Below are 24,641 nucleotides of genomic sequence, written 5' to 3'. Positions count from 1 at the left end.
AATTCACAATTTACAAACGATAATATGCACGCACACACACACTCACGTCGTGGCAGTGTTTGTTTCCATGCACATGGCAACTTTGATGGGCGCAGTGCTGGGCGCAGTGCTGGGCGCGGCGGTCGAGGTCGCACAAGAAATCGCAAGTAATCATCGAAACACGTGAAACCTTCATGGAAACTTTTTGCATAAAGTCAGTTGACATGTCCATGTGTGCACGTAGGTTTGTTGTATTTACGTCAGCGGGTATTTGGAGCTCTAACTTTCTTCCTTCTGCTGTGTAGCAAACGGTGAATAATCTTCATTTATAAAAATTAACTCTTCAATATTACTTATCTAAACAGCAGTTATTTTTCATTAATCTTCTTTTGCATTCATGGCTTGCCGAAAAATATTCAACGGACGCAAGATATTTCTACGGCTGCTAGTAACTTCATTTCCTTTTCCTTGTTTTGTATTGCATCTGTATTCGAATGCTTCTTGGTATCTCAAAGTAAATTTCTTAATCCATTTAAGTCCATTTGATAGGTGGAATTTTTCAGGACATCATTCAGAAGGTCACTTACATGGTGATCCTGAGTCTAGAGGCTATGAAATTTATCTGAAACCAATGGATTGTGTTTAACATCTCTCATTATTGTGTACAGCAGAAGCACTGAAAACAATTCCAACGGCTGCACTAGAAAATATCCTCAATGTATGTACCACCTATCGATCTTGCGGCAAAAAGCCTTACGGCTAAGTACGCGGGCGTGTGATTGCAGCAGGGGAGTTCAAGCAAAGAAACACAGGCCGATGCTCAATAGTCAAAGGGCAGACTACATGGCACCTTGATATAACTAGTATACGGGGTTTCAGGTAAAGACTAGTTTTCACTATGTCATATTTTGACGCCAAAATTTGGCAACATATTTTGACACAACTTTATCTTCCTTATCCATACCTTTACCGATGATATTATGGGCCAAAAACTGATTTAGCAGCGCATGTACACGACTAAAGACCTATCCTGATCCAAATCAGTCGACAAACAGCTTTTTAGTCCCATTTGACAATGTCTTTTCACTTATTTCACGGCAAATGCCACTGAATTTGACATGGTGAAAATCAGCCTTTACTATCGGATGGCGTAGAGGCATAAAACCTATCCGGAAGACATTTAACTTCTTCACAGATGGTTCAAAAATGAAAGATGAAGTAGGCGCGGAAGTATACTTAATATTTGTCAGCCGATTAAGCTGCCGGATCCCTGCAGTATGGTCCAGGTGGAGGTTTTCGCAGTGGGAAAAGCTACTGAGCTAGCCTACTCAATGATTGGGAATACATAACTCTAAAGTTAACATATACGTACGTACAGAGATAGAAGCGATTAAGGCTGTTAGCTCATACCAATTTACGGCACAAAATGCCCACAGAAACAGCGAGGTCATAAATAAGGCAGCAGCAAACAGGCCACTGCATATTTATTGACTTCCCGGTAGCGAAACTGTAGTTGAGATTGTCAGGAGCAGAATTCACTTAAAAAACCTCTAAAAAATCTATAACACGAAATATGCCAGAGACTGAAAAAGCAGGCTTATCGCTATGGAATTCGTTTAAAACCTGTAAAATCTCCAAAGTCATGTGTAGACTAGAAAACAAGAATACAAATGCGGTGTATAGTATCGCTGCCACGAAGAGATAGGTGGTGTTGGCAGCGCACGCCAGCAAATTAAATTCGCAGGAAAGGCATGGGAACACATTAAATGCCTTTGTGCAACTGTATCAAAAACACGATTGAAATATTTTGGAGCTTCAGTGTTTAATAATCTTGAAGACGTGACAACACTTGTGCTTCAGTACTTTTGAAATTCTTCAAAAGCGTTGTCATCCTAAATGATGTCTAAATATTTCGCATATAAGTACATAACTAAAATGTCTATCTCCATCTGGCATCACTATTAAAGGCTCAATATTTGGATATCCAGAACCGACTATTGTTAATAGTCTAGCAGAGTGAGTTCTCGGGATGAATTTAGAACCAGGCTACGATGGCCGATCGATCATTTATCTCACAAAGTAATAATTTCCGGTTTGAGCACCGTAGCTAAAGTTGAATTTAGTGCAGTTTTCTCAAGCAGGTTTTAAAATGTATATGCTTTTCAAATACCTAAAATTTGAAGAAAACATTTGCCTTTAAAGGGCGGATAAATTTTAAAACGTACTTCAGAAAACGGTCCTCAGGGTAAAAAAAAAGAATATTAGCTAAAGGTGCCTAAGAGCTGTTAAAGCAGCTAATAAAAAGTGCTAGGACTCATCAAGGTACTTTGAGGATGAGTGAAACAGGCACAACTCCACCATTCTTATGTTCGAGGGCTGGAGTTCCCGAGATCACCTTTATCGGCCTTTTTAAATCCATTCATACATACATACTACTACGTACGCGGGAATAGGAGTCCTATAAAAGGAGGAGGTTATCAGTTCGTCGGATTTTTTTTTATGTATGTTGCCGCACAACTTTAGACCACGTCAACCGATTTCGATAATTTGCATCGGAAAGGTAGTGTCTCAGAGGTGGTCCCATACTAATCTGGTTAAGATCCGATCAGTGGATCATGAGATATATATATATGTATATATTTTTATATGAAAGTTGAAGTCGTTTTTTTTTGTACTAAAAATTACTTGTGTAACAACATTTTATGTTTCCTCGCCTATTTTGCCCCGGGAAATAGCGCAAAGTAACGCTTATAGCAACTTTGTATATGTGTATGAATGTGTGGCAATTTTTTTTTTATAATTTATTAGGCGGGAGCGATTTTTATGATTTTATGCTCTTTGGAAAGCTAAAACATTGAAATGCACGTACATATATTTGATTAGATACGTCTGAAAAAAGGGCGATATCGATTAAAATCACCTTTCCGAGAAAAAAGCGTTTAAAGTTTCTATATAATATCTATATTTTTGAGTCTAAACAAAAATAACCAGAGTGATTTTTGGCTTAAATTGGTCTATATAGTATATTTTCAATAAAAAAGAAATCCATAGAAAAAAGTTTGATTTGTTTAAACAATTGCAATTTCTTTAAAACCTCAAACTATGAGTTTATCATTATACGAATTTCGATTTTTGATCTGTATCATCCTTTTCTCAGACGCGGTTACATATCGCCCCGTTTTTGCGTTAACCTCATATCTGCAAAAGAGTCAGTCTAGAATATGCCACAAAAACTGCTCATTTTCTTCCGCTAGGATACAATAAACAAATTTTTTAATTAAAATTTCTGGTTCTACTATGTGACAGGTAACAAAGTCAACGGAAATAAGGTCAATTGGCACTATTTCGCATACTGTTGGGAAATAAAGTCAATTGGCATTATTACCTGTGAATAAGAAATTACAATTTTTCCAGATTTCGCGGGATGTAAGCCACTTCTGAAGTTTTTATATTCGTCTAATCGTCTTTTCGTATATTTCTAGAGGGTAATACCAAGAATTTTAACAAATTTCCAAATAAGTTCTACTCTAATGTGCACACACATATACATACATTCATACGTACATAAGTAAGTGTTCACACACGTATGCAGAATGAATGCATTTATAAACTTTATACGCACCCACAATTCAAGTGAAGTAATATGCGGACTATTATCATTTGTAGAAATCGGCGAAAAATGGGCAGAAATGCGAGGAAATAAATAAAGCGGAGAACAATGGTGCCCGAGGTGTCTGTGGGAAGATTAGGAAATCCAAAGAAGATTAAAGCAATAAAGGCACTCGTTCTTACATACATATGCAAGGTAAGTGAAAACTGTTTTACTATTTGCATTTTACATTTTATTTATGTAATTGATTTGCCAATGTTTACTTTTCCATATTGCACGCGATCGTACGCGCGTACTCACGAGTGAGCGCAAATTTTGAGTTTATTTTTTGTTCGAACTGCGACGCTTTCCACTCGTTGAAACAGTCACTCATTTCCTGCCGCGGCATTATTTTCTTGATCTGCATATTTTTTTGCTCTCTTTCCGATATTTAAGTAATTTTTCTTGAAACTTTTGATGAATCCAGCGGCGGCACATGCGGCTCTAGCTTAGCAGTGGTCAGTGCCGCGCTGGTCACTTTCGGCCCCTTCATGAGCCGTTCCTTTTATTTATGGCAATTAAAAATTGTCTATGCAAATGTCTGTTCATCAAAGGGTGGACGAAGCGGGTTTGACCAGTTTTTGTGCACCGAAATCGCTTGAAGACACACATTTGCGTATAGTTTCCAAGGAAAGAAAGCAGCAAAGTGAATTATTTGTTCTTTATTCAGATTTTGTTTTGGTCAGTTCGCCGTTTATTCCCTCTGCATAGCCCTTTACGACCCCGCTTCACCCAAGCCTCTCACTTCCTTCGCGACGATAGTTTGCGCGCTGACGAAAATGTGAAAAATTTCGATCGGCAATTATTTGGACAATGCATTTGCGTAATTGTGTTTTGATTTAAACTCTTCGTTCCTTCACGTTCCTTTTGCTTTTGCTCTTCAGCGTTTTTCTGGTATGCGAAGAAGGGAGCGAGTGCGCCACAGCTGTTGTCTGTCCTCTACGCCGCGGCAGAGCCAAGTGACAGTCTCAGGTAGATTTCTGCCGACCGGACAACTGGACATGCAAACTAGTTTCACCGTGCACACAAACACACATACATATGTATATGCATACGTATCGGTCGGCTGACCACTGCAACTGTCCACTATTAGCTGGCCGGACATTAAGTTATTAATGAGCCTGGGAAAGTAGCATTCGGTTGCCTTTTTGGCACCTTTCTGGCCTTTGTGCGCCATTGTCGCCGCGCTTTGTGACCGGAACCACAATCTTTTGATCCTCACGCTGTAAGTCGCTGCGACGTTGCCTAGTGAGTATGTATGTATGTATACATATATGTATAAATGCATGTACATACATGCTTAAGCTGATGCTGTGCGGTTTATGCTTTTATGCAAATATCTACTTAGACCCCTTTCAGACACGTCAAGTCTAGCTTTCAAGTCTGCTATTTCGCCTACAAACCGAGCAGACGCGAAAGCAAGAGTTGACGTGTCTGAAAGGGGTCTTATGTGAAGTGTTTTGGGTCTTGGTCCTCTGCTGTTTTCTTTTTTGAATCCGAAAGCGAGGCGCAGAAAAAAACAAACAACTCGCGCCAAAGCGTCTGCTGCGCACAGCACAACTCAAGCTGTTCTGTGAAAAAAGTTTCGATTCCTGATCTCGCTGGCTTCTTCCCGCTGCGCTGAGTAGCTGAGTGGCTCAGTGGCTCAGCTGCTCCGTCGCTCACTAACTGACTATTGCCATAAGTTCATTGCGATCAACAGCGACGATTACCGGGATCAAAATGTGAAAAAGCAGCGGAAAGAATCAATGGAAAGGCAAACAACAAAAAGGAAATTTTATGTGTTTGGCAAATAAAGAAGTTAAAAGAAGCGGCGGCGACCAATTTCCTGGCGTAAAGAACAGACTGCAGTGACGAAAATTTTTGCATAAAATATATCAGTCGGTAAGTTGTTGCTAAGCAGCAGCCATACTACATTTCATACATACCGACAAGCTATGCATTTCTTAAACCCGCATAAGCGTCAAGCGCACCGATCGCTCTACGCTTTCAGTCAGCTATTTTATGGCCGCTTTTGTGATTGTTCACTTTTCTTTTTTTTTAATTCGTACTATCTCGTCCGCTTAATTTTAGCCCAACTACACTCATACTTATCGAATTCTTGCCGCGTTCGGCACGTGTTCAAGTCCTTGTCATTGCTTCATCTTCCCTGCTTTGTTGCTGGCTGCTGGCCTCCTCCGCAGCATAAATTGCGATGTCAAGTAGCAGCTACTCGGGCACTTCTGCGATATACAAACGATGACGACGACGGGAGAACTTCGAGTGGCATTTTGGTTATTAAAGAGCGTGTTGAAGTGTTTGATTACATAAATTAATTTGGAGTTGCTGAAGTGCGCAAAGTGTTTTTTTTTTGTTTTTGTTTTCTTTCAAACACCAATTACAGCATCTGATATGTTGCGGTTGTACAAATGTTTTCAGGCTTAGAAGGCGTAACGTTTCAAAGCTACATACATACATACAAACACACATGCTTCGAAGCTTTCTAATATTTACTAAGAGTTGTCGCCAAAAATACTTAAAATATGTGAACGGATTTTCCGCTAAATAAATTTCTTGACAAAAATCCACGTAAAATGTAAACGATGGCACAACAAGTTGTTTTTATGTGTATTACTTGTGTTTTTTTTTTGTTTTTTGTTTTTTGTTTTTTGTTTTTGTTGTGTCGAACTAGTTTTGCTTGCAACGCGTACCTTTTTGTATCTTGTAGTTGTACATTTTCCTCCGTACTTGTGATTCTTTGCGCATACCTGCAAATTCTGCAAGTGTGTGTATGTGTGTAAATATGTGCGCCCGTCTTTCGTTGCAACAATTGACACAACAATTTAATTATATTAACCTACCACCGAAGCAACTTTGGCGCTGAACCTTAAACTTGTTGACCGTTTCTCACATTGGGTCGCCAAAAACTTGCCCTCTGTCCAGTTTTTCCCCTCTTGCTTTCCATTTGTTACGTATTTTTTTTTTCTAGTTTTTTTTAAGAGAAAACTACATTTCTTGCTTTGAGCTTTTGATAAGTTGTTTTTACGCTTTGATAAAAGGGTGTTTTATGCCGAAAAATGTTGTCATTTCAATTTGTTGGAAACGTTCTCACGATATTTCACCAACGATACGAAGGCCAGAGGACAACCGAATCGGTGTTGAACCAGTTTTTTAGTCCATTTATGCGAACATAAATACATACATACATACATACATACGTACGTACAAACATACATATGGAAATGTAATGATGAATTAATGCACGTTAAACTACCTATTTTCTCAAAATTTCAAATAAAGAAAAAAAAACGACCAGATTTTCTGATGAGAAACAGCTGAGTGGTGGAAAAGGTGTTGAACTCTTTTCTTAAACACTTTTGACATTCGACCATTTCGAATGTCAGTGCTAAAACGTGGTCGCGCCGGTACAAAGTTTACATGACACCTTAACAGGTATTGTAAAAGCAACAACAACAACAACAACAGCAGCAACAACTACGCCGCAAGCAGGCGAAAATTGCGAATGGCAAGCACAACGAGCCAAGCACTTGGCAGTAATATGTCATTAATGCGGTTTATATGACCACTTAAGTGGTCATATTTCTCAGCTAGCCATTTAAAGCGCACACACAACTACAAATGCTTGCATACATATTTATGTACATTAGACTGCATCACCAAAATAATTTCGGTTTTTTCGCCGGGATTACAAAATTTATTGTATTTGAAGACTTCCACGAATATATTTCGCAAAATATTATTATTTACGTGAGCTGGAACGATTTTAGAATACCTCCAAAAATTAAGTTTCTTATGAATAAAAATAGTTTCTTAAAGAACTTTTTGAAAAAAACCCCTCAGGTGACAAAACGGCTTAAGCTTAAAAAATCTGCATAAATGTAATAAATAAATAAATCTGAATAAATGCAAAAAATGTTTCAACGGAACCATAACCATCACCCTTTCTTTTTCTTTGCAAAAAACTCATTCACGTACCTATTTTTCCCTTTTCAAATATCAACACATCTTAATTCAACTTGGAATTACACTCGTTTATCTTACATTTCTTTTTCATACTTAGCTATGTGCAAAAAGGGTGTGAAAACACCTTTCCAATGATACATTACATGTCCAAATCGGTAAGGTTTTGGCTGACTTATAAAATTTTTTCTTAATCCAATCTTTGATAAATATAAAAAAACGGCATCAAAAGTCTCATTATGATTCCGTTGAAATGTTTTTTTTTTTTATATTTTTATGCAATTTTTTAAACTTAAACTGATTTGGCATCTGATTTATTCATAAAAAACTAAATTTTTGGAGGTATTTTCAAATCGGTCCACCTCACGTAAATTTTAATATTTTTCCGAAATATTTTGGTGTAGGTCTTAAAATGTAATAGATTTTATAATTACAGCGGAAAAACAGTACCGATTTTTTATATTTGTTTTTTGTATGGCGAGTGATGCAGTCTAATGTACATACACATGTACACTCATGTAGGAAATAATATTTGCTCAGCTACTATTGCGTATGTCCTAACCGCATCTATGCTATAGCATCAATAGTTGGCTTTTAATGTACAAAATTTTTTATAGCATGTTTAACTACGAAGCTAAGGAGGTGTGCGTGTATGTGTGTATATTTAAATGATTTTTAACAACAATTACTGTGGCTTAATTACAACGCCGCGACTTGGCTGCTTGGCCACACGGCTGCTCAGTTTGAGTTAACATTCCTGTCATTCAGTGCCGCGCTTGGGTACCCAACAAATTGCTATCGATTGTAACCCAAATTGGTTTAAATACATATGCGCATACATTAGGGTTGCCAGATTTTTTTTTGCGCTAAATCAGTACCTTATGGCGTTTTCGTTTCTAGCGAAAAATGTTACCTTCTCTTTGCCCTCTACGCACAAATACCTGCTAAGAAGAGGGCAATGAGAAGGCCACATTTTTTGTAGAAACGAAAAGGCCATTCGACTTTTTCATGCTATAAAAGTCAGTACTTTTCAGTCGACTTTTATTCAAAGCAACATTTTGAATGTATGTACATACTTATGTAACAGAAAATACTTAAAATTTTTTTTAACAATATTTGTATATATAAGCCGTCATCGATTCGCCAACAGTTAGCGAGTGGCGAAACGAACGAACTCAATGAGGTACAACCAAACTCGCTATCGTTTATCCGTGCTAGCTAACCTTGTTGTTGCTTTCACATGCAAAATTCTTCTTTAAGCCACCGGAACTCAAACATAGCGAGCGAGAAGTGACGAATCGATGACGGCTATAAATAAAAAGTATATCATAAAAACTTAATTAAAGTAATTAATTTTAATAGTTTATTAATATTTAATATGCATGACATATTTGAATAGCCAAAGAATTCTTTACAACACATTTTAAAACTACTTTTAATTTGGAGTTCAATTTCAGAAATTTTAATTAGAAGTCAGTTTCTCGCTTTGCGCCAGGAAGCAAGCGTTATACTTAAGATCCTCTCAGTTTAGTATTGAGAAGAACTAAATTCTATATGTGTTTTCAACAAGAATGATAGAATACAAGATTGCGCCGATCAGAGAGGATTTTTGAGAATAACTTTTGTGTGACGTCACACTGGTGCAACTGCGAGAGAGAAATGCCAAAACGTGAGCAAGAATGGAAGAAGAAGAAAAAATGTTGCAAGGAAAACGTAAACAAGTTTCACAAGTGTGACGTCATGCAAACCACGATTCTGTCAAATTCGTTAAGAGAGGAATAGCGGTCCGAGATCGGCGCAACCTTTGTATTCTCTCAATCGTGTGTTTTCAAACTGCGGAAACGTACCACTATTTAAAGACTTCTCCATACGTCCTCATGGTATAAATTATCTATGTACTTGTTTCAACTGCGCAAAAAAACTTCGAAAGGCTAAGAATTCGCTACACAGAGTATCTAACTCGATGTCTTGTAAGCAAAACTCTTTTACAACGTCAGTAAATTGAGAAAAAATAATCGTATGTTGTAGACAAATTGAAAGTTACTTTCGAGATAACTACCATCTCGGCAGCCAGTTCAAAAACGCCATATCTCATAAAACTTTTCAAGAACGCCCTACATCAGAGTTTGATTGAAAAACATCATATCTCAAAATTCGTTTCAAAAACGCCCTATCTCAAACGAAAATGCATTGAAAATAAGCTGAGATGGGGCATTCTTCAACCAAATTCTGAGATAGGGCGCTTTACAATCAAGTTCTGAAGTAAGGCGTTTATGAAAAGTTTTCTGCAATATAGCGTTTTTAAGAAATTTCCTGAGACAAGGCGTTTTCGAACTGATTGCCGAGATAGGTATAGGGATAGATCTTTCACTCAGCCACCGATACATTCGTATTCTCATAATTGCAAGTTCAGTAAAAGTCAGTACAAATTTTGAAAAATCAGGACATCAGCTTACTGATTGATGAAACGAATAAAATCAGTACGAGAGCTGAAAAATCGGTACTGTGCTGAAAAAATCAGTACGTCTGGCAACCGTAGCATACATACATATATTATGTGGCAAGTACGTAATCTACAAATATTAAAGCATGTTTTTATCTGCATATGTGCTTGGAATGGCACATCTATTAATTATTGCCTTTGGAACAGGTATTTTAAGCGTTTCAACTAGCTTCAAATTACAACCGATTTTGCTGCAGCTAATTCAACATTTTTAAAAGCTCTTGTAAATATTTGAGTAAATGTTAACCAACGATTGCAATAATTCTGAATTTGACACCAATTGTCGACGATCGAACAGGCACTGAGCGAAAAATAAACCCAACTGAATTGTTTATGGTAAATCCCAGCTTAGAGAAAATGTGCAACTTGTGGTAACCGGGAGATGTTAAACTTTCTATTTGATTCGAAATAATCCGATTTAGGGCCGGTTACTCAATGTCTGGTTAACGCTAATCTCTGGTTATACATCGTTATCGACGTTACCGACTCCCTGTTATATGTATGAATGGAGTCGAATATGTCGATAACAATGTTCAACCGGAAATTAGTGTTAACCAGATATTGAGTAACCGGCCCTTAATCGTGTATCAGCAAATTACTTTCCGTCGAGACCAAAAGCCGCAAGTTGTATACATACGTATGAATGAATATCCTTCTCCATTGGATTTATGCCTAGATTTATTGGCCAGCTAGCTGTAGCCAATCGCAGTCCGTTGTATTGTTTTTTGAATCATAAACATATTTAGTATGCGAACTTGAGCTTGACTTCGAGGACTTGCTGAGCTTTTGCCACCACAGGTTTTTCATTTAACTTTAAAATTGTTCGCTTACGCATTTTCCCCATGTCCGCATTTGTCCGATATTGTCTTTATTCCTTTTCCCAGTGTATTTGATTGACAAAAGCTGCGATAGACAATGACAGCTGGCTAATTACTGTGGGCCACTGCCAAAGCAAAACTGACTGCTTTCGATGCTGGTCGATTAGACAAATTCACTAAGCCATGGTGACGTCGCCATAGTCAGCGAGTTTAGAGCCAAATTGCTGCTCGCACTTAACTCGTTCACGTTGATGTTTTGTGTTTAGGAAGCAAACGAAAATTAATAACTAATACATGCAAAAGAAAATTGTTAATATTAGCACAGCGCTGTCGAGGCGAAAATGGGAATTTTGAAAACAAAAAAGTCATAATAAGGCACCACGTTGACTTTTAATGGCAAACAATTACTCGTATGTATTAAAAGCACGTTGAGCGGCTCGTATGAATGCCAATGGCAATGCAGATACCTAAATATTTACACATTAATGTGTGCAATATTTACAGTTGTAGCACATATGTATCTATCTATGAATTTTTACCGTCTACGGCAGAGTAAGTTGCTTGGCTGTCAAATGTGACAACACAATTGTCAAACAATGTAGGCATCGGAGTGACAGCTGACGGCTGAATTCCGCGTCAAAACTAAGCAGCTAATCTAACGAAAATTAATTGTTTCGCGTTTTAAGTAGAAATTAAACAGCACTAAGCCTATGGGACAAACGCATTGCCGTATTAATTATGAATCGGCATGGAATTTAGGAATTCCAGTTTGTTCGTTTCTCAAGTTTTTGCACAAACATTGAACTCCGTCACACTTGCACGCAAATTGATGTATTTATTTCATAATTGATTTTGCAATTCCCGCTGTCAGTTGACAACGATTGCGACAGCAGGTAACAACAGGTGGCAGCTCCGGCTACAGTTGGCAGTTGATTGACAAGAAGCAGCTGTTGTTGCTGTGAAGCTTGGCCGAAAAAAAAATTCCACAGGTCAGCATTTGTTGATAATGCTGGGTCTCGTTTTTTTTCGATTTCTTTAATCCTTGTATTACAAGAGAATAAAGATTCAGTGGTTTCCCAAAAATACACTCTAAAAAATCTGTTTAAAAATGCGACTTTAAATTGAGTATATTTTTGTTTATTTTAAAAAATTTTGGTAAATTTACACGATGGATATGTATTTTTCTCGTTTACACATTTTCGTGTGTCAAAATCCTTTTTGTTAGCGGCTTTGCACAATTCTACGGTGGAAATCAGACAACAGATGTGTATTTTGTAACTTGTACACACTTTCGTAGTAAATTTACGCACACCACAGCAGCTATATTACGCTCTAAAAAGTCCGAAATTTAAACAAACTATTCGTTGAAAACTCGAGCATGTAAATTTGCGAATAATAAGGTAGGAAATCAGTAACCTACCTTTTAGGTAGGAAATCTACAAAATTTTTTTTAGAGTGTACCTCGTGACTGAGATCGCCTGATTTCAATAGCAACAGAACTACACTGCTTTGAATTATCTATTAGAATGTTATATAAACATCGGAATTAGGGTAAATAAGGTCGCTTGGCGTGCAAAACCGCGTATTCGCTAAATGCAATACCACGAATAAGGTTACAACGAGCATAAGGAGCGGAATAAAGAAAAATAAAAAAAAATTCTAAGGGAGTAAAAATCAGCAGCAGATATTTAACGTGAATTTTTTGCTAGCTTTTCAGCTCGTTTTTAAGTTATAAAATATTCACTATCAATAATTATTTGCAACTATCGGACAAGGATAAAGGAGCGGTACTGCTGAAGGCGTAACCTCAACCAACCAAAGCATAGGCGCGGACTGGAACCTGGAACATACGTAAACGACTTGAAACGCGTTTCTTCGGTAAGCCTGCTCAATGTAATTCCAGCATTTCTCTTTAAATAAGACGTGGAAGACCCTACTAAATATGTAGGTGTAGCCTGGAACTCAGTACAGCCGACTGGAACGAACGTGCGAGCCTATTACTCAAACCGCCTCCCGGCGAAATACTTGACGGTTGTGCTGGGGTGATCGGTACTTGGACGTTAGGAGGTTTAGTTCGATGCTTCCTAATCGCAAAAAAAACATATATACTAAGATCGACTGATCGGAATAGGTGTTTCCGAAAGAAGCTAACTGTACCACCTTTCTTACGGGGTTTCTGGTGCCGGATGGGTACACTAGTGTCTCTCCACTTTTATGATGGTTAATTACGACACCCGCAGATCGTAGTATTTTATGTTTCTTCTCTACAACAGCTGCACGCCAAAAAATGCGCTGCAATTCAAACGGAAGCGTGACAGAAGCTAGAACCATCAAGTAGCTACATACATACATAGATACAATTGTTCATACTAAACATGATCATAGACACATACATACATATGTACATAGATATACTTATGTATGTACATAAAAGCTCCGAATTAGCACTACTCTGCGTGAATCGGCTATGTGCAGCTTCATTGAAATGTTGCAATTTTTTTATGGACATTACAGAAATATCTCGTAATTGCATGTACATATCTACATATGTATGCGTTTTTTATGCACAATCGCAGATTAAAAATTACATACATACTTTACTTAACATACATATGTACATAACGGCATGCCGGAGTTTTTGCGCAAGTTAGTGCGATTAATTTGTTACATTTGAGCAAAAACTAAGCGCGAGATGAAGTGGTCGCAAGCGATTGTCTGCTTTTTGTTGTAATTTTCGGCCAGGTGGTATCTATGTATTTAGTTGAGCCTCGCTGTGCATTTGATGTAATGATTCTCGAATTGAATTTAACAACTTGGCTAAATGCACATTTTGTTACAAATTTCATTGGTTTTTGAGTGGATTTATCGATAGTTAAAAGCACTGTATCAATTAAACTCTTTATTATAACTGAATTCTTGTGCGCATTGCTGGCCCAAATTGCTAAAGCGCAAAGCAGCGGCTGCCCAAAGAGCAAAAACATTCGTTTTTATGCGAATTTTCGGAATACAGAACAAAAAGTTTCTTTTTTCGAGATTACCTTGTTCTCGTCGAAGTTGTGGAGTAAAGGCGGCTTTTCTGAAATCATGCAGTTCGCATATTTCTTAACAAAATTCCTCAACAAAATTAAAATATAGAAAAAAGTGTTGCTTTGAAAATATTTAAAATGCCTACATGCAGTTCAACTAGGATTTACTATTCTTTGATTAGAAGGGGGGGGGGGAGGGGGCCTTGTTCTGTATCCAAAGGGCCTGTGTCGAACAGTAGAAAAGATGACTGGAATGGTATTTCTTCATAAACAGGAATTGGAAATTTGGCGGCTAATGAAAAGGTGGTGGAGAAGAGCAAAAAGCGTAGAATAAATACATAGCGCACCTTTGCTGTAGGTAAGAGTGGCATAACCCAAAAAATTAAAAATTTACTTAAGTATGCAGAAAATGTGTAAAAATTGCATATTTGCACCGATTACCAATAGCTATATGTATGTATGTAAATTCAAAACTTCTACCAAAACGTAAATTGTTGTTTTTTTTCCACAAACATTTTCATTAAAAACGGCCTCAAGTCCAAAAAAATTGTTGAATATAATTGTTATAAGTCCAAAAATAACAAAAAACAGGTAAATTCAAATCTTCAAAGCCGTTTTTCGCGATTTTTTTATTTTTTTGGATTATGACACTCTTGCAGCAAATGTGTGATATGTGCGCACTCATAACTAAAATCGAAAAAATTTAGAAAAGTTATATTACTTGTAAATTCTCTTTTACGGAGCAATGCAACCGGCAACATTTTCTTGCAGTAAAGAGCTACCACTTGGCACAGCAGAAAGCAGAAAAGGCAATGCTTCTCACCATAGAACTTTGCCACTTTTGGCACAGATACATATGTACGTAATTGTTTTGCATAAGCGGCTTAGGCGCTTACGCTTCCCCAAACGCGCATCCTTTTATCCTTTATGCGCCTATTGAAAGTCCTTGCAAGTTTTTTAAAGTGAATTCGCGCAGAAAATAGTTAACGTTAATATTTGCTTTGGTACATATTTTTGCGCATGTACATATATGTGCATATGTATGTATGTATGTATGTATAGCCGCATGCTGGCGTGCAAAGTATTTCGGCTAAACTTATCGTTAGACGTTAATGGCTTCTGCTAAGTATTTTTCGCCATCTATAATTAGCTTAGGTTCTTTGAAGATCAGACCTGTTGGCTCGGCTACATGCGGCTGTGGCAGTGTAGTGCTTGTCACCTATTGAATACCCAACGAAACCCTGTCTGTCGGTCATTTGCGAGTGGCTAGTGTCACCACTGAACCGCATAGAATGTAGCCGCCGACGGTGCACAAATGCCTCGACATTGCAAAGGTTCTCGAGCTTCGAATAAAATTTATTTTATTTTTAATTGCTTTGTTTATTTTATTATTCTGAGGAGCGCACACTTCCGTTTCGGTGCGATGTGTTTTTGATCTCCTCTTCTCTGATTCCGCACAGACACTCTTATTTCTAACGAGAGCTTTTTTTCCTATCGAGCACTCATTTGGCACGAACATTTGTAGCTAAATTCGCTTCGATTTCATTTAGTCATTCAGTCATTTGGGCGCTCACTCAGCCTCAGCCTCTATATTTGACTTTTAATTGACCCTTTTCAACAGAATGTTGTTGATTTGTTGCTGCTTTGTCATTCTTATTTAATAATTGAGCGGAAGCTTTGTACGTTTGTATGTGTATATAGAAATTTCAAATTCTGCACACAATAATTTTCAATTATTCACAACAATCAACAAATATTGCGCATACATACATACATACATATATTCCACATGTAAATATGTATGTAGGTATGTATAATAAAACTAAAGAAAGGTAAAAATTATTCTCGCTTACCTTCTCGTCGCATTCCCATTTTCAGGCACTTTCTTAAACGGCAATATTGGCATTGGTTGCGATGATGTTGATCGATCGGGCAATTCCTGCTCCCCCGACATGAGTAAGTTAGGTTGCGCCGCACCGAGCGCTTGAAGAACGATTTGCAGCCTGAAAGAAATATGTAGAAAAATTAGAGGAAAGCCCACAAAAATCCAGCAAAAATCAATATTCAAAATGCTCGCTGAAAGCAAGGCTAGCGGAGAAAACAAAACATCCAAAATCAAATTTTACTCTGTTTTTTTATTGGCTTAGTCCCAAAAATATCTGATTGCAAAAGCAAAGCCCGAAAAGAAGTGCAAGAGAGGGCAAAAATCAGCCATTGAGTTCACCTGTGTCAGACGGCACAAGCGGCTTACTCTCACTACATATACACACACACACACACACACACACACATGCACGTACACAACGGATTTACGGACCGCGCGAAAGAGTATTGCAGAGAAGTCCTCCGTCTGCCTTTTAAGCCCTAAATGTGCATGTGAATTGCATTTAGTGGAAGCTCTACAATTTTCGCTCCTAGCCGCTTAAGGGGCATTGCAACAAAAATCGAACAAAACTGCAGAAAAACGCCTTGAAAAATGAGACACAAATCGTCCTTCCTTTCCACCAGCCATTTTGTTGAGAGTCACTCAAGGATTTAGACGTTGTGGGCAAAGTAAAGTTGAGAAAACGAAAGACGATTAAGCAAATGTAAAGGAAAAAATGACGAGCATTATGTGTGCATACGCGCTTCCATTTTTGTGTGTGTGTACGTGTGTGCGTGTGCCTGAGCGCTTTTGTGGTTTCCTGGCAGCCATTAGCCATAAGCCAGCGTGGCAAATGAGCAAAGCTTTGCGCAAAATCCAAGAAATGCACTGCAATCAGTGCAGCGTGTAATCAAACACTTTTCAAATACAACGAGCTGCCCGCTCCCACCTTTGGTGTTTGCCTTCCATCAGCGAGTATGTAACTCAAGACGCAACAACTCAATTGTTTAGGCCAACAAAAACAGTTCTTTTCAAAGTGTATATGTACTCCAATTTTCTTGAATTTATAGTTTTATTTAACTTAGGAACCCAGCGCATAGACTTGAGAAACTAAGTTAGATGACTTCTCAATTCCCTAAGGGTTAGCACAGAGCGCTGTGAGCGAGTCAAAATGCGATATCAATTATTTAATTCTAGTGTACGGGCAGCATCGATACCGAATGTTGTAAGTACTCGATTCTTAAAAACGTCGGCAGATCTTTGAAATAATACTAAGAAAACGAATATTTTTCGTTTAAAAACGGAGCTCAATATCGAGCTTTTATAAAATGCTTCAATATGCATTCACTCTGTATGCAACTAGGCGCAACCTCTGTGACTCGCCTCCCAGTCAGCAAAATAACCCTAAGCCTGTTCGAAAAATGGACAGAATTGCGGCTAAAATCCGGATGATCAATTCATTTACTGATTCAATTTCTAGAAGTTTTTCGGACACGTCTGCGCACTGGGCAGAAAGGGAAAGAAAGTGCTAAGTATTTAGATATGTGCTTTACGTTGTTTTTCAGATTAATTTCATTCTTAGAATTCGATTTTATTCTGCACTTCGCAGATGCTTGTTCAGAGTTGGGAAACATAAAAAATACTGCTTACTGGAGGAGGCTAAATTCTTAACTAAGCAGGTTAGATACAGATGCGATCAACCAGTGCCCAGCATGCGAAGAGTCACTCCACGACTCGAGACTAATAACCCTATCCATATGGCTTAACCCAGCGGTAGGACAGCAACAACAACAAAATAATAAGTTTAACCATTTAATCCTAACATCTAACACTTGAATGTGAAACCTCCGGGTTGTTGAGCTAGATCAGTACCATTATTGAAATAAATAAATAAACAACAATTATTTCAGTAATACATATCGTATGTATGTATTATTAATATGTTACCTGAGATGATAACTGAAACTGAGATCTTCTGAAACTTACCGAATAGAATAAAAATACCAAAAACCTTTGAACGCTCAGCTACAGCCGGATCAGTTCGCACCCTAAGTCCCACACACAAATCGATTTTGAAAAATTTTGAGTTGTGATTATTTTCAAAATTTCGACATGTTAATTTTGAATAGAATTGAAATCGGTTTCCGAGTCTTTTCCTGATAAGAAAAATGTGTCGAAAAACCCATCGTCGACAAAACGAAAATTAACTTACCGGCTCGGCAGTTTATCTGCTGGGTGAGAAAGCATCCACACATACATACATACATGCATGAGCCAGCCAACATTCAATCTGCAAATAATTCATAGAAATTGCATAATAGGACCGCAATTGATATTGTTTGCAGGTAGACGCTTGGCCTGGCCTGGTCGAAAGCGTAATATGACTACATTAAGTGCGCCAAGCGAGGCGGCAAATCGCCCGTGTACTTGCAGCATCCTTCGGTTAAAACGGCAAACGACTTAAAAACAACAATAAAAACACTTGAAATGTTCTATTTATGCCAAGCACGCCAGAAAATTCCCAGGCCAAAGAGGCGAACGTGCTGGCGCTGGTGGGCGAGATGCGCCAAGAAGCAACGGCAGCATTGGCCGGCAACCAGTTTTAGTAAGTGACTGTTGGGTGTGCATGGGAGAGTGTGGCAACTGGCGAGCTGGCAAACAACTCCACAATAGTAAGGGCTCAGTGCATTGCCAAAAATATGAGGAAAAAACCCCCACGCCCCAATAGCAAAGTGAGCAAGCGAATGCGCGTGCGCGCACAACAACACCACCAACAAGAAGGCGAAGAAGTTGGATGACGAGAAACGGTGAATCAAAACAAAGCGAGGAGAAATCGAAAAAAAAAATTGGAAATATAAAAAAGTTGTGGAGTTGCTGCAACAGCAGCCATAGAACAACACCAACACACGTCGAACTGGATAGCGTCGAAATGAAAAATCACAGCCGACCGACCAGTTGACCAGCTTAAACTCGGCTAAAAGAAACGCAACACGCGCACACACTACAAAACACAGCGAACGATGCGTTCAACCGTAAGAGGGAACAAACTGTGCAACGCATCAGCAACAACGACAACAACAACAACACTGCAGCAACGCCAAATACAATACAATACAAATATGGTTGTAAGCGGCAGCATTTTATAAGCGCGTCCATAAACAAATCGCCGTTGCAGCCCTCAAAATGCAATAACAGTGAAACAGCAATATCAGCCACAACAATAACAATGTAAACAGAAACAATTGCTGCAATGCCAAGCCAGGCTGCGATAAAAACGCTAAATCATGTTTTAGCCTTTTCCATGTCTGCCGTTCAATAAACGGACGGCGCGCTCGAAATTGTTTTTCCATTACATATTTCGTGGGTCCACCCTTTTGCGGTTATTGATACCCCCCAACCCGGCATGGCGGAGGCAGAGCGGCAGCGAGCACGGCAGTGCAAACACATGTACACATCAAAATGCGGGCGTATATTTATTTACATACATAACTGGGAAAATGTGGGTGTGCGAGCTGGTAAAAATCTATGGTAAACATATCGATCGAAGTTTCTCGGCAACCAGGCATGACCTCGGCGATGTGGGCTACCAAAACCAGTCCAAGTTATTGGAAGCTGCGTACTTGGAGCATTGCAACAAAGGTTTCAATGCATTGAGTTGTAACTGCGCTCACAATTCTCACGCGTCACCTACGATAAGCGTCGTATGAAGATCATCACCGGATTTGGCTGTCTTCCATTGATCTGCTGATTTATAGTGCGAAAATGAGTCGCCGAAATCCAGAAACTAGTCCGCACATCTGCTGCTTAATGCCAGCAAAATTACATACTGCAACACAAATCAAAGCTCGCCTGCGCGTCCTTCAGCCTCTTCCTTCAGCCTATTCGGAGGGCAGATCTCTTTTGCGCTGTATCTTCATCTGCGGCTGGGTATCTTCATCAATAGGCCTGGCTAGCACCGCATGCGGCGTGAGTGCGCAAAGCTCCAGATGCTGCTGAGATACGGGCGCATATGGGCAGTGAGCGCTGCACGTATCAGTGCGATATTGCGCAAAAGTGCAGCAGAGCAAGAAAAATGAAACGAGAAGATAAAAACAAAAACACAAAACAGCCTGACGTCCAGGGTGCTTGGCTGAGGTGTATTTGCTATGGCAAGGAAGTAAAAAGGCGCAACGAAACTGCGGCTTGGAAAAAAGTCGTGACTTGAACAATATCGTTGCTGCGCGATCGTATGGATCGTTTATTGTTTGTACGTGTGCATCAAATGCCTGGCTACGGCGCACACCCTCACACTTGGTCGGCTGTGGTGCAATATGGGGCCAGCGCTTTATTGAAAGCCGAACGTAGTTAGTTAACTCGAACAGCTGATGCCACAACCAACACACATATCTCCACACTCACTCGAGCGGTACATATGTACATACTTATGTTTGCTTGTTGTAAAATAGGCGATGCTTGCAACATGCCACAGACACAAAAGCGTTGCCACAAAACAAAGAGCCGAACTGTTGTTGCTGATGGCAGCAGGTAAGCCGAGGGTGGGAGACAGGGCACTAGTATTTTGATGATGATTTTACAGCTTAAAAGGAATTTTATGAGCATTTACTATTGTTTGAAATATGGTGAGAAAATGTGCTTTGAGTGTTGGTGCGGCTTGGTGCTTGGCATGTTCGCATGAGTGTGCGAGTCGCTGGTTGAGTAATAATTTTCAATAAAAATCGAATGCAGAATAGGCTGGTCTTCCTATGTATTTCTATTGGCGTTGGCTGGCCCATTTAAAACTGAGTTCCCTGCACGCCCGAGATTTTCCCTTCACACTTTCTACTCAATTCGACTTTATTCCGCCTGTCATCAGGTCTACTCAATCGGCCGGTTTGATCGGTAGACAAACAGCTCGTCAGCCCTGCAGCTCAACATCAACATTGCTTTTGTTACCGTTCTTTACTAGACTACATTCTTGCTAACCACATCGCCGGCCCTTTTCTGTGCTTCGTTTTTATCGCAGACACGGTAACAGCAAACGAAAACGTGCTTTTAGATGAAATCCTTTTGAGAAAAAGCGAAAATTGCATTGCTGTTGCTGCTCCTGCCCATTACCGTCAGTTGTCGTCGGTGTCGCCCGAGGTCCGCATGATACACATGTTTAGATACGCGCGGCGACACAAAATTAAGCACACTTAACCAGTTGCCCAGTCGAGGGCGGAGGAGGATGAAGAGCCACCCGAAATGGCAGGCGACCGCCAGGCATCAACATCAACATACCTATTCAACTACTTGAGTGGCAATAGACGCCAATTCGCGACGTACTAAATGCGCTTTGTTTGTTGCTGCACTTAACAGTAAATTCGTGTAGCCATGTTGCAACATTGATGCGCAGGCGCAACACGAAACATTCAATCGGACAACAACAACATTGAAACACAAAAACATAAACGCGCGCAAATTCTATGCGCCAGTCAACGATGGCTCGCAGCGAGTGGTTGTGGCTGGCTGGCTGAGCGATGCGACTAGTCAGTCAGCTAACCGAGTACCCGGACTGAAATGTATCTGTGAGATACATTTGGTTAATTGAATCCCATTAAAGGTAATTTTATGGGAGGCGTTAAGCCAAGAAACGTGTACATAAAGTTGCCCATTAACATGGTTTGAAGCGGCAATGGAGCGCAGGCAAGGGGCAAGTGCGATTGTGGAAGTTTCAAGTTTAGAGTAATTCACTGGCCGTTTCGCTTTAAAACTGTAAATGTTTAAACGGATAAAGCTTGGAAAGCGTTTTCAGCGTTTTACTGCTGTTGACATAATTCCAGACGTACATAGTGGGAGAATTAGATACTTGTTTGTTGCATTGTTGCACTTAATGTTGTCTACTCGCTTTATTGTTAACGCTACAGCTTGCTTCCACGAATGAGCACATCGGCAGATAATTTTGGCCACAATTAATGTCAACCACCCGGGCAGTTAACAGGAAAGTGTTAAAGTGTTATTTCCACCGAGTTGCTGCTGACAATGGCCACAGAGGTACATACATATGTTGCATGTTGCATCACCACCACCAACCGTGTGTCGGAGCATGGCGCGCAGAGGCCATAAAACTGTCAAAATCACTCAGAGCGACAAATAAACTTGTCCAAATGTGAAGGGCATTGCGATATTAACTACGAAAGCTTTACAAGCCACAACAGGTCGAGAAAGGACGCCGGACATTGCTGACAACGATCGGCTGCGATTTCCTTATAATTTGTTTATTTAAGCTGTCGCGCGCCGACAGACAAAGCAACATCTCAACAGCAGCAACATAAAAAGATCAGTGGCGTGGACTAAAGCTGTTGAAAATGCTTGCAAGCGAAAGAGCGGCGCTGCTGATCATCAGCCGCTGATAAGGCTGGGTCACTTTGGATGAAGCCCGCAGAACGTCGGCGATGCAGCAGCGTTGCTGAGTAGCCAAATAATGGTGGAAGCAAATAACTTTTGGCTTTTGCTTTGCTTGCTTTCCTTCTTCAAAAAACTCCACGGCGCATTCATCTGAGTTTTGCTCATTTCTATTAGCGGCATCACGGCTGCTTGAAAATTCGCGCCAAATTCTTTTTTTTTTTTGACAATTTTTGACCGCCTTTTGGTTTCATTATTAATTAAATAAAGTCAGTTTTGAAATAACAATTATTTTTAATTGCAAAAAGCACTTTACGATACACTTTTTGTTTAACAGTTAAATAGCATTGCGGAAATACTCAAAAGTGTCGGTAACCCATGAGTAACTCTTCCGCAGTGCGCTGCGTTCTTTTCGCCGTACCGCGCGCCAGCAATTAACACGTAAGGTTCTGCCGCAACAACTAATTGAACTTCCTCAAACTAAATTTACTAGCTGTGCAAATACGAGTGCGCCATGCGTGCGTTTGTGTGCATTTATTTCGAAGAATTTTTATAACAAGCTCCATTAATGAAGCTTAGATACTGGAAGATTACTTGCACATGCACTCACACACACACACATGCCATGCACATGAGAACCGCGTGTAATGGCCCTGGGCGGCACGAGTATGCCACAACGGCGCGCTGCTTTGCTTTGAGCTTGGCTTGGCAACGGCACGCGGCGCCTGCGGGGGCTTCGAGGGGGCATTCGGCGGGCAACGTGTACTTGTGGCCCATGGGCCGCGTTCCGTGATCCGCTAATGAAAGTGCAGATATTTTAGCACGCGCATGCGCGCATGCAACAACGCCTGCAATGCTTCGCCGCACAAATTAAAGCATGAAATTACGCGCGCTGCCACAACAACAATAACGACAACAACAGAGCACGGCAGAGTGCGCGGCCGTGGCGAAGCGCACCGAAGGCAGGCGAGCCGAGGCGTCCAACGCGCCAAGAAAACATTTATTTATGATTAGCAGCGCACCCCAGTAACACCAATAACAAATACAATAAAATCAAATACGAAAAAAGGCATGAACAGCAGTTATAATAGCTACAAACGAGCACAACACCAACAACAACAACAACAACAACAGTGAAGATTGCTGTAAAAAAGTTACTTAAATACAAAACGCGCAAATATCAGCTTTTATGAAAGCAGTTAAGAGTACAGACAGCAACAAATTATCGTAAATTGACAAGTGTGCCTCTGCTGCACTCAATTGGCAAAGCAACGAAGTGACAATTAAAATTTCGTACAATTAAAATTTAATGGCACCGATTGTTGCTGGCAGCTCCAATTTTTCGGAGTGCTGCAGATGATGCCTCATTTGGAGTCTGCAACGGCTGCTGTTCCGCACCGCACCGCTTGCTTGTGGAAGGCGGCCAGTCAGTCACCCAGTCAGACAGATTCACCTACTTTTGGTAATTGTTGAGAGGAGCTGGCTGCCGTTTTTGTTAGTGGTCGTGCTTTGTTGACAATAATAAAATACTCACAACAATAAACAAAATCGGTTCAATAAAAAGCCAAAGACGGCAGCTACATAAGATTGTCATAAGGCGAGAAGAAGATAAGCAACAACAAAGCACGGCATAAAATGATGAAGCCGTCTCGACAAACTGCAGCAATTATGAGCATAAAGCAATCAACAGATATGCAAGTAGCCATAAAGCTGAGAAATTGTTAGAGTTTTTAGTTCGGCAATTTTCGTTTCTTTATTCGGCAAATTTTGGTAGATGGCACAATCTATGATTCCCAAAAAAAAATCCCTTTTATGTTTACAAATATCTGTATATTTTAGTTTGGCCTCATATTCCTAAAAGAATCAGATTATAAATGATTTATGTATGTATATTTTCTTATTTGCTGAGCCGCCTATATCAATCAGCCATATAAAATTAGTTAGTCCCACCGAAGGATTTAACTAGGAGACTTGGTTCGATAACTCAATCACTTTCACAGTATTCAATAGGGTTGCAGGCAATTGTTAGTCTTTCTACAAGCTTTGATTTAACTTGCTTTGAAGGTATCTATGTATGTATGTACATAAGTATGTTTAGTCGGGTAATATCTTGCACAAATTTTTAAGCAACTTGCCGATGAGCTATAGACCTGAAATTTCAAAACTAGCTTAGAACCCGATGACAATGCAATATGAAAGAGGAATTAATTCGCTAGGTGGCGCAGGACTCGATATATTCGAAAACTTCGCATTTACAGTCCGATTTGGTTCATATTTGAATCGTATTTCACCTACATGGAAGGAAATAACTTTACAAAAATTTAGCAAGTAGGTGACGCGGTGATCGGGATAATTTGAAACCCCGCATCCATGTTTGGATTAAATATATCTATGTTTGGAATATATACATAGTACTTACATGAAAAGAGATAACTCTACAAAAAAGTTTGCCTATAGGTGGCGCAGGAGTTGGTTTTTT

The 24,641-nt window shown here is 39.6% G+C and overlaps 2 protein-coding genes across 5 annotated transcripts in view; one reads left to right on the top strand and one right to left on the bottom strand.

The window, feature by feature from the left end:
- LOC118735650 (FAM172 family protein homolog CG10038) overlaps nucleotides 1–3,784 on the top strand; it is a 162,438-nt gene extending 158,654 nt beyond the window's left edge. For all 3 annotated transcript variants that reach the window (XR_004992624.1, XR_004992623.1, XM_036465553.1), the window contains one exon: nucleotides 3,646–3,784. The gene's annotated coding sequence lies outside the window, so the exon portion shown is untranslated. The remainder of the gene's footprint in view (nucleotides 1–3,645) is intronic.
- Nucleotides 1–24,641, bottom strand: part of LOC118735645 (steroid receptor seven-up, isoforms B/C) — a 63,654-nt gene that overhangs the window by 15,832 nt on the left and 23,181 nt on the right. For both annotated transcript variants that reach the window (XM_036465523.1, XM_036465513.1), the window contains exon 2: nucleotides 15,789–15,938. In XM_036465523.1, coding sequence (XP_036321416.1) covers nucleotides 15,789–15,938 — 150 coding nt within the window. The remainder of the gene's footprint in view (nucleotides 1–15,788; nucleotides 15,939–24,641) is intronic.

This window comes from Rhagoletis pomonella, unplaced genomic scaffold (genome assembly GCF_013731165.1).
Source record: "Rhagoletis pomonella isolate Grant_MI unplaced genomic scaffold, Rhpom_1.0 Rhpom_scaffold_00001, whole genome shotgun sequence".
Lineage (NCBI taxonomy): Eukaryota > Metazoa > Arthropoda > Insecta > Diptera > Tephritidae > Rhagoletis > Rhagoletis pomonella.
This window is presented reverse-complemented; position numbering and strand designations above follow the sequence as displayed.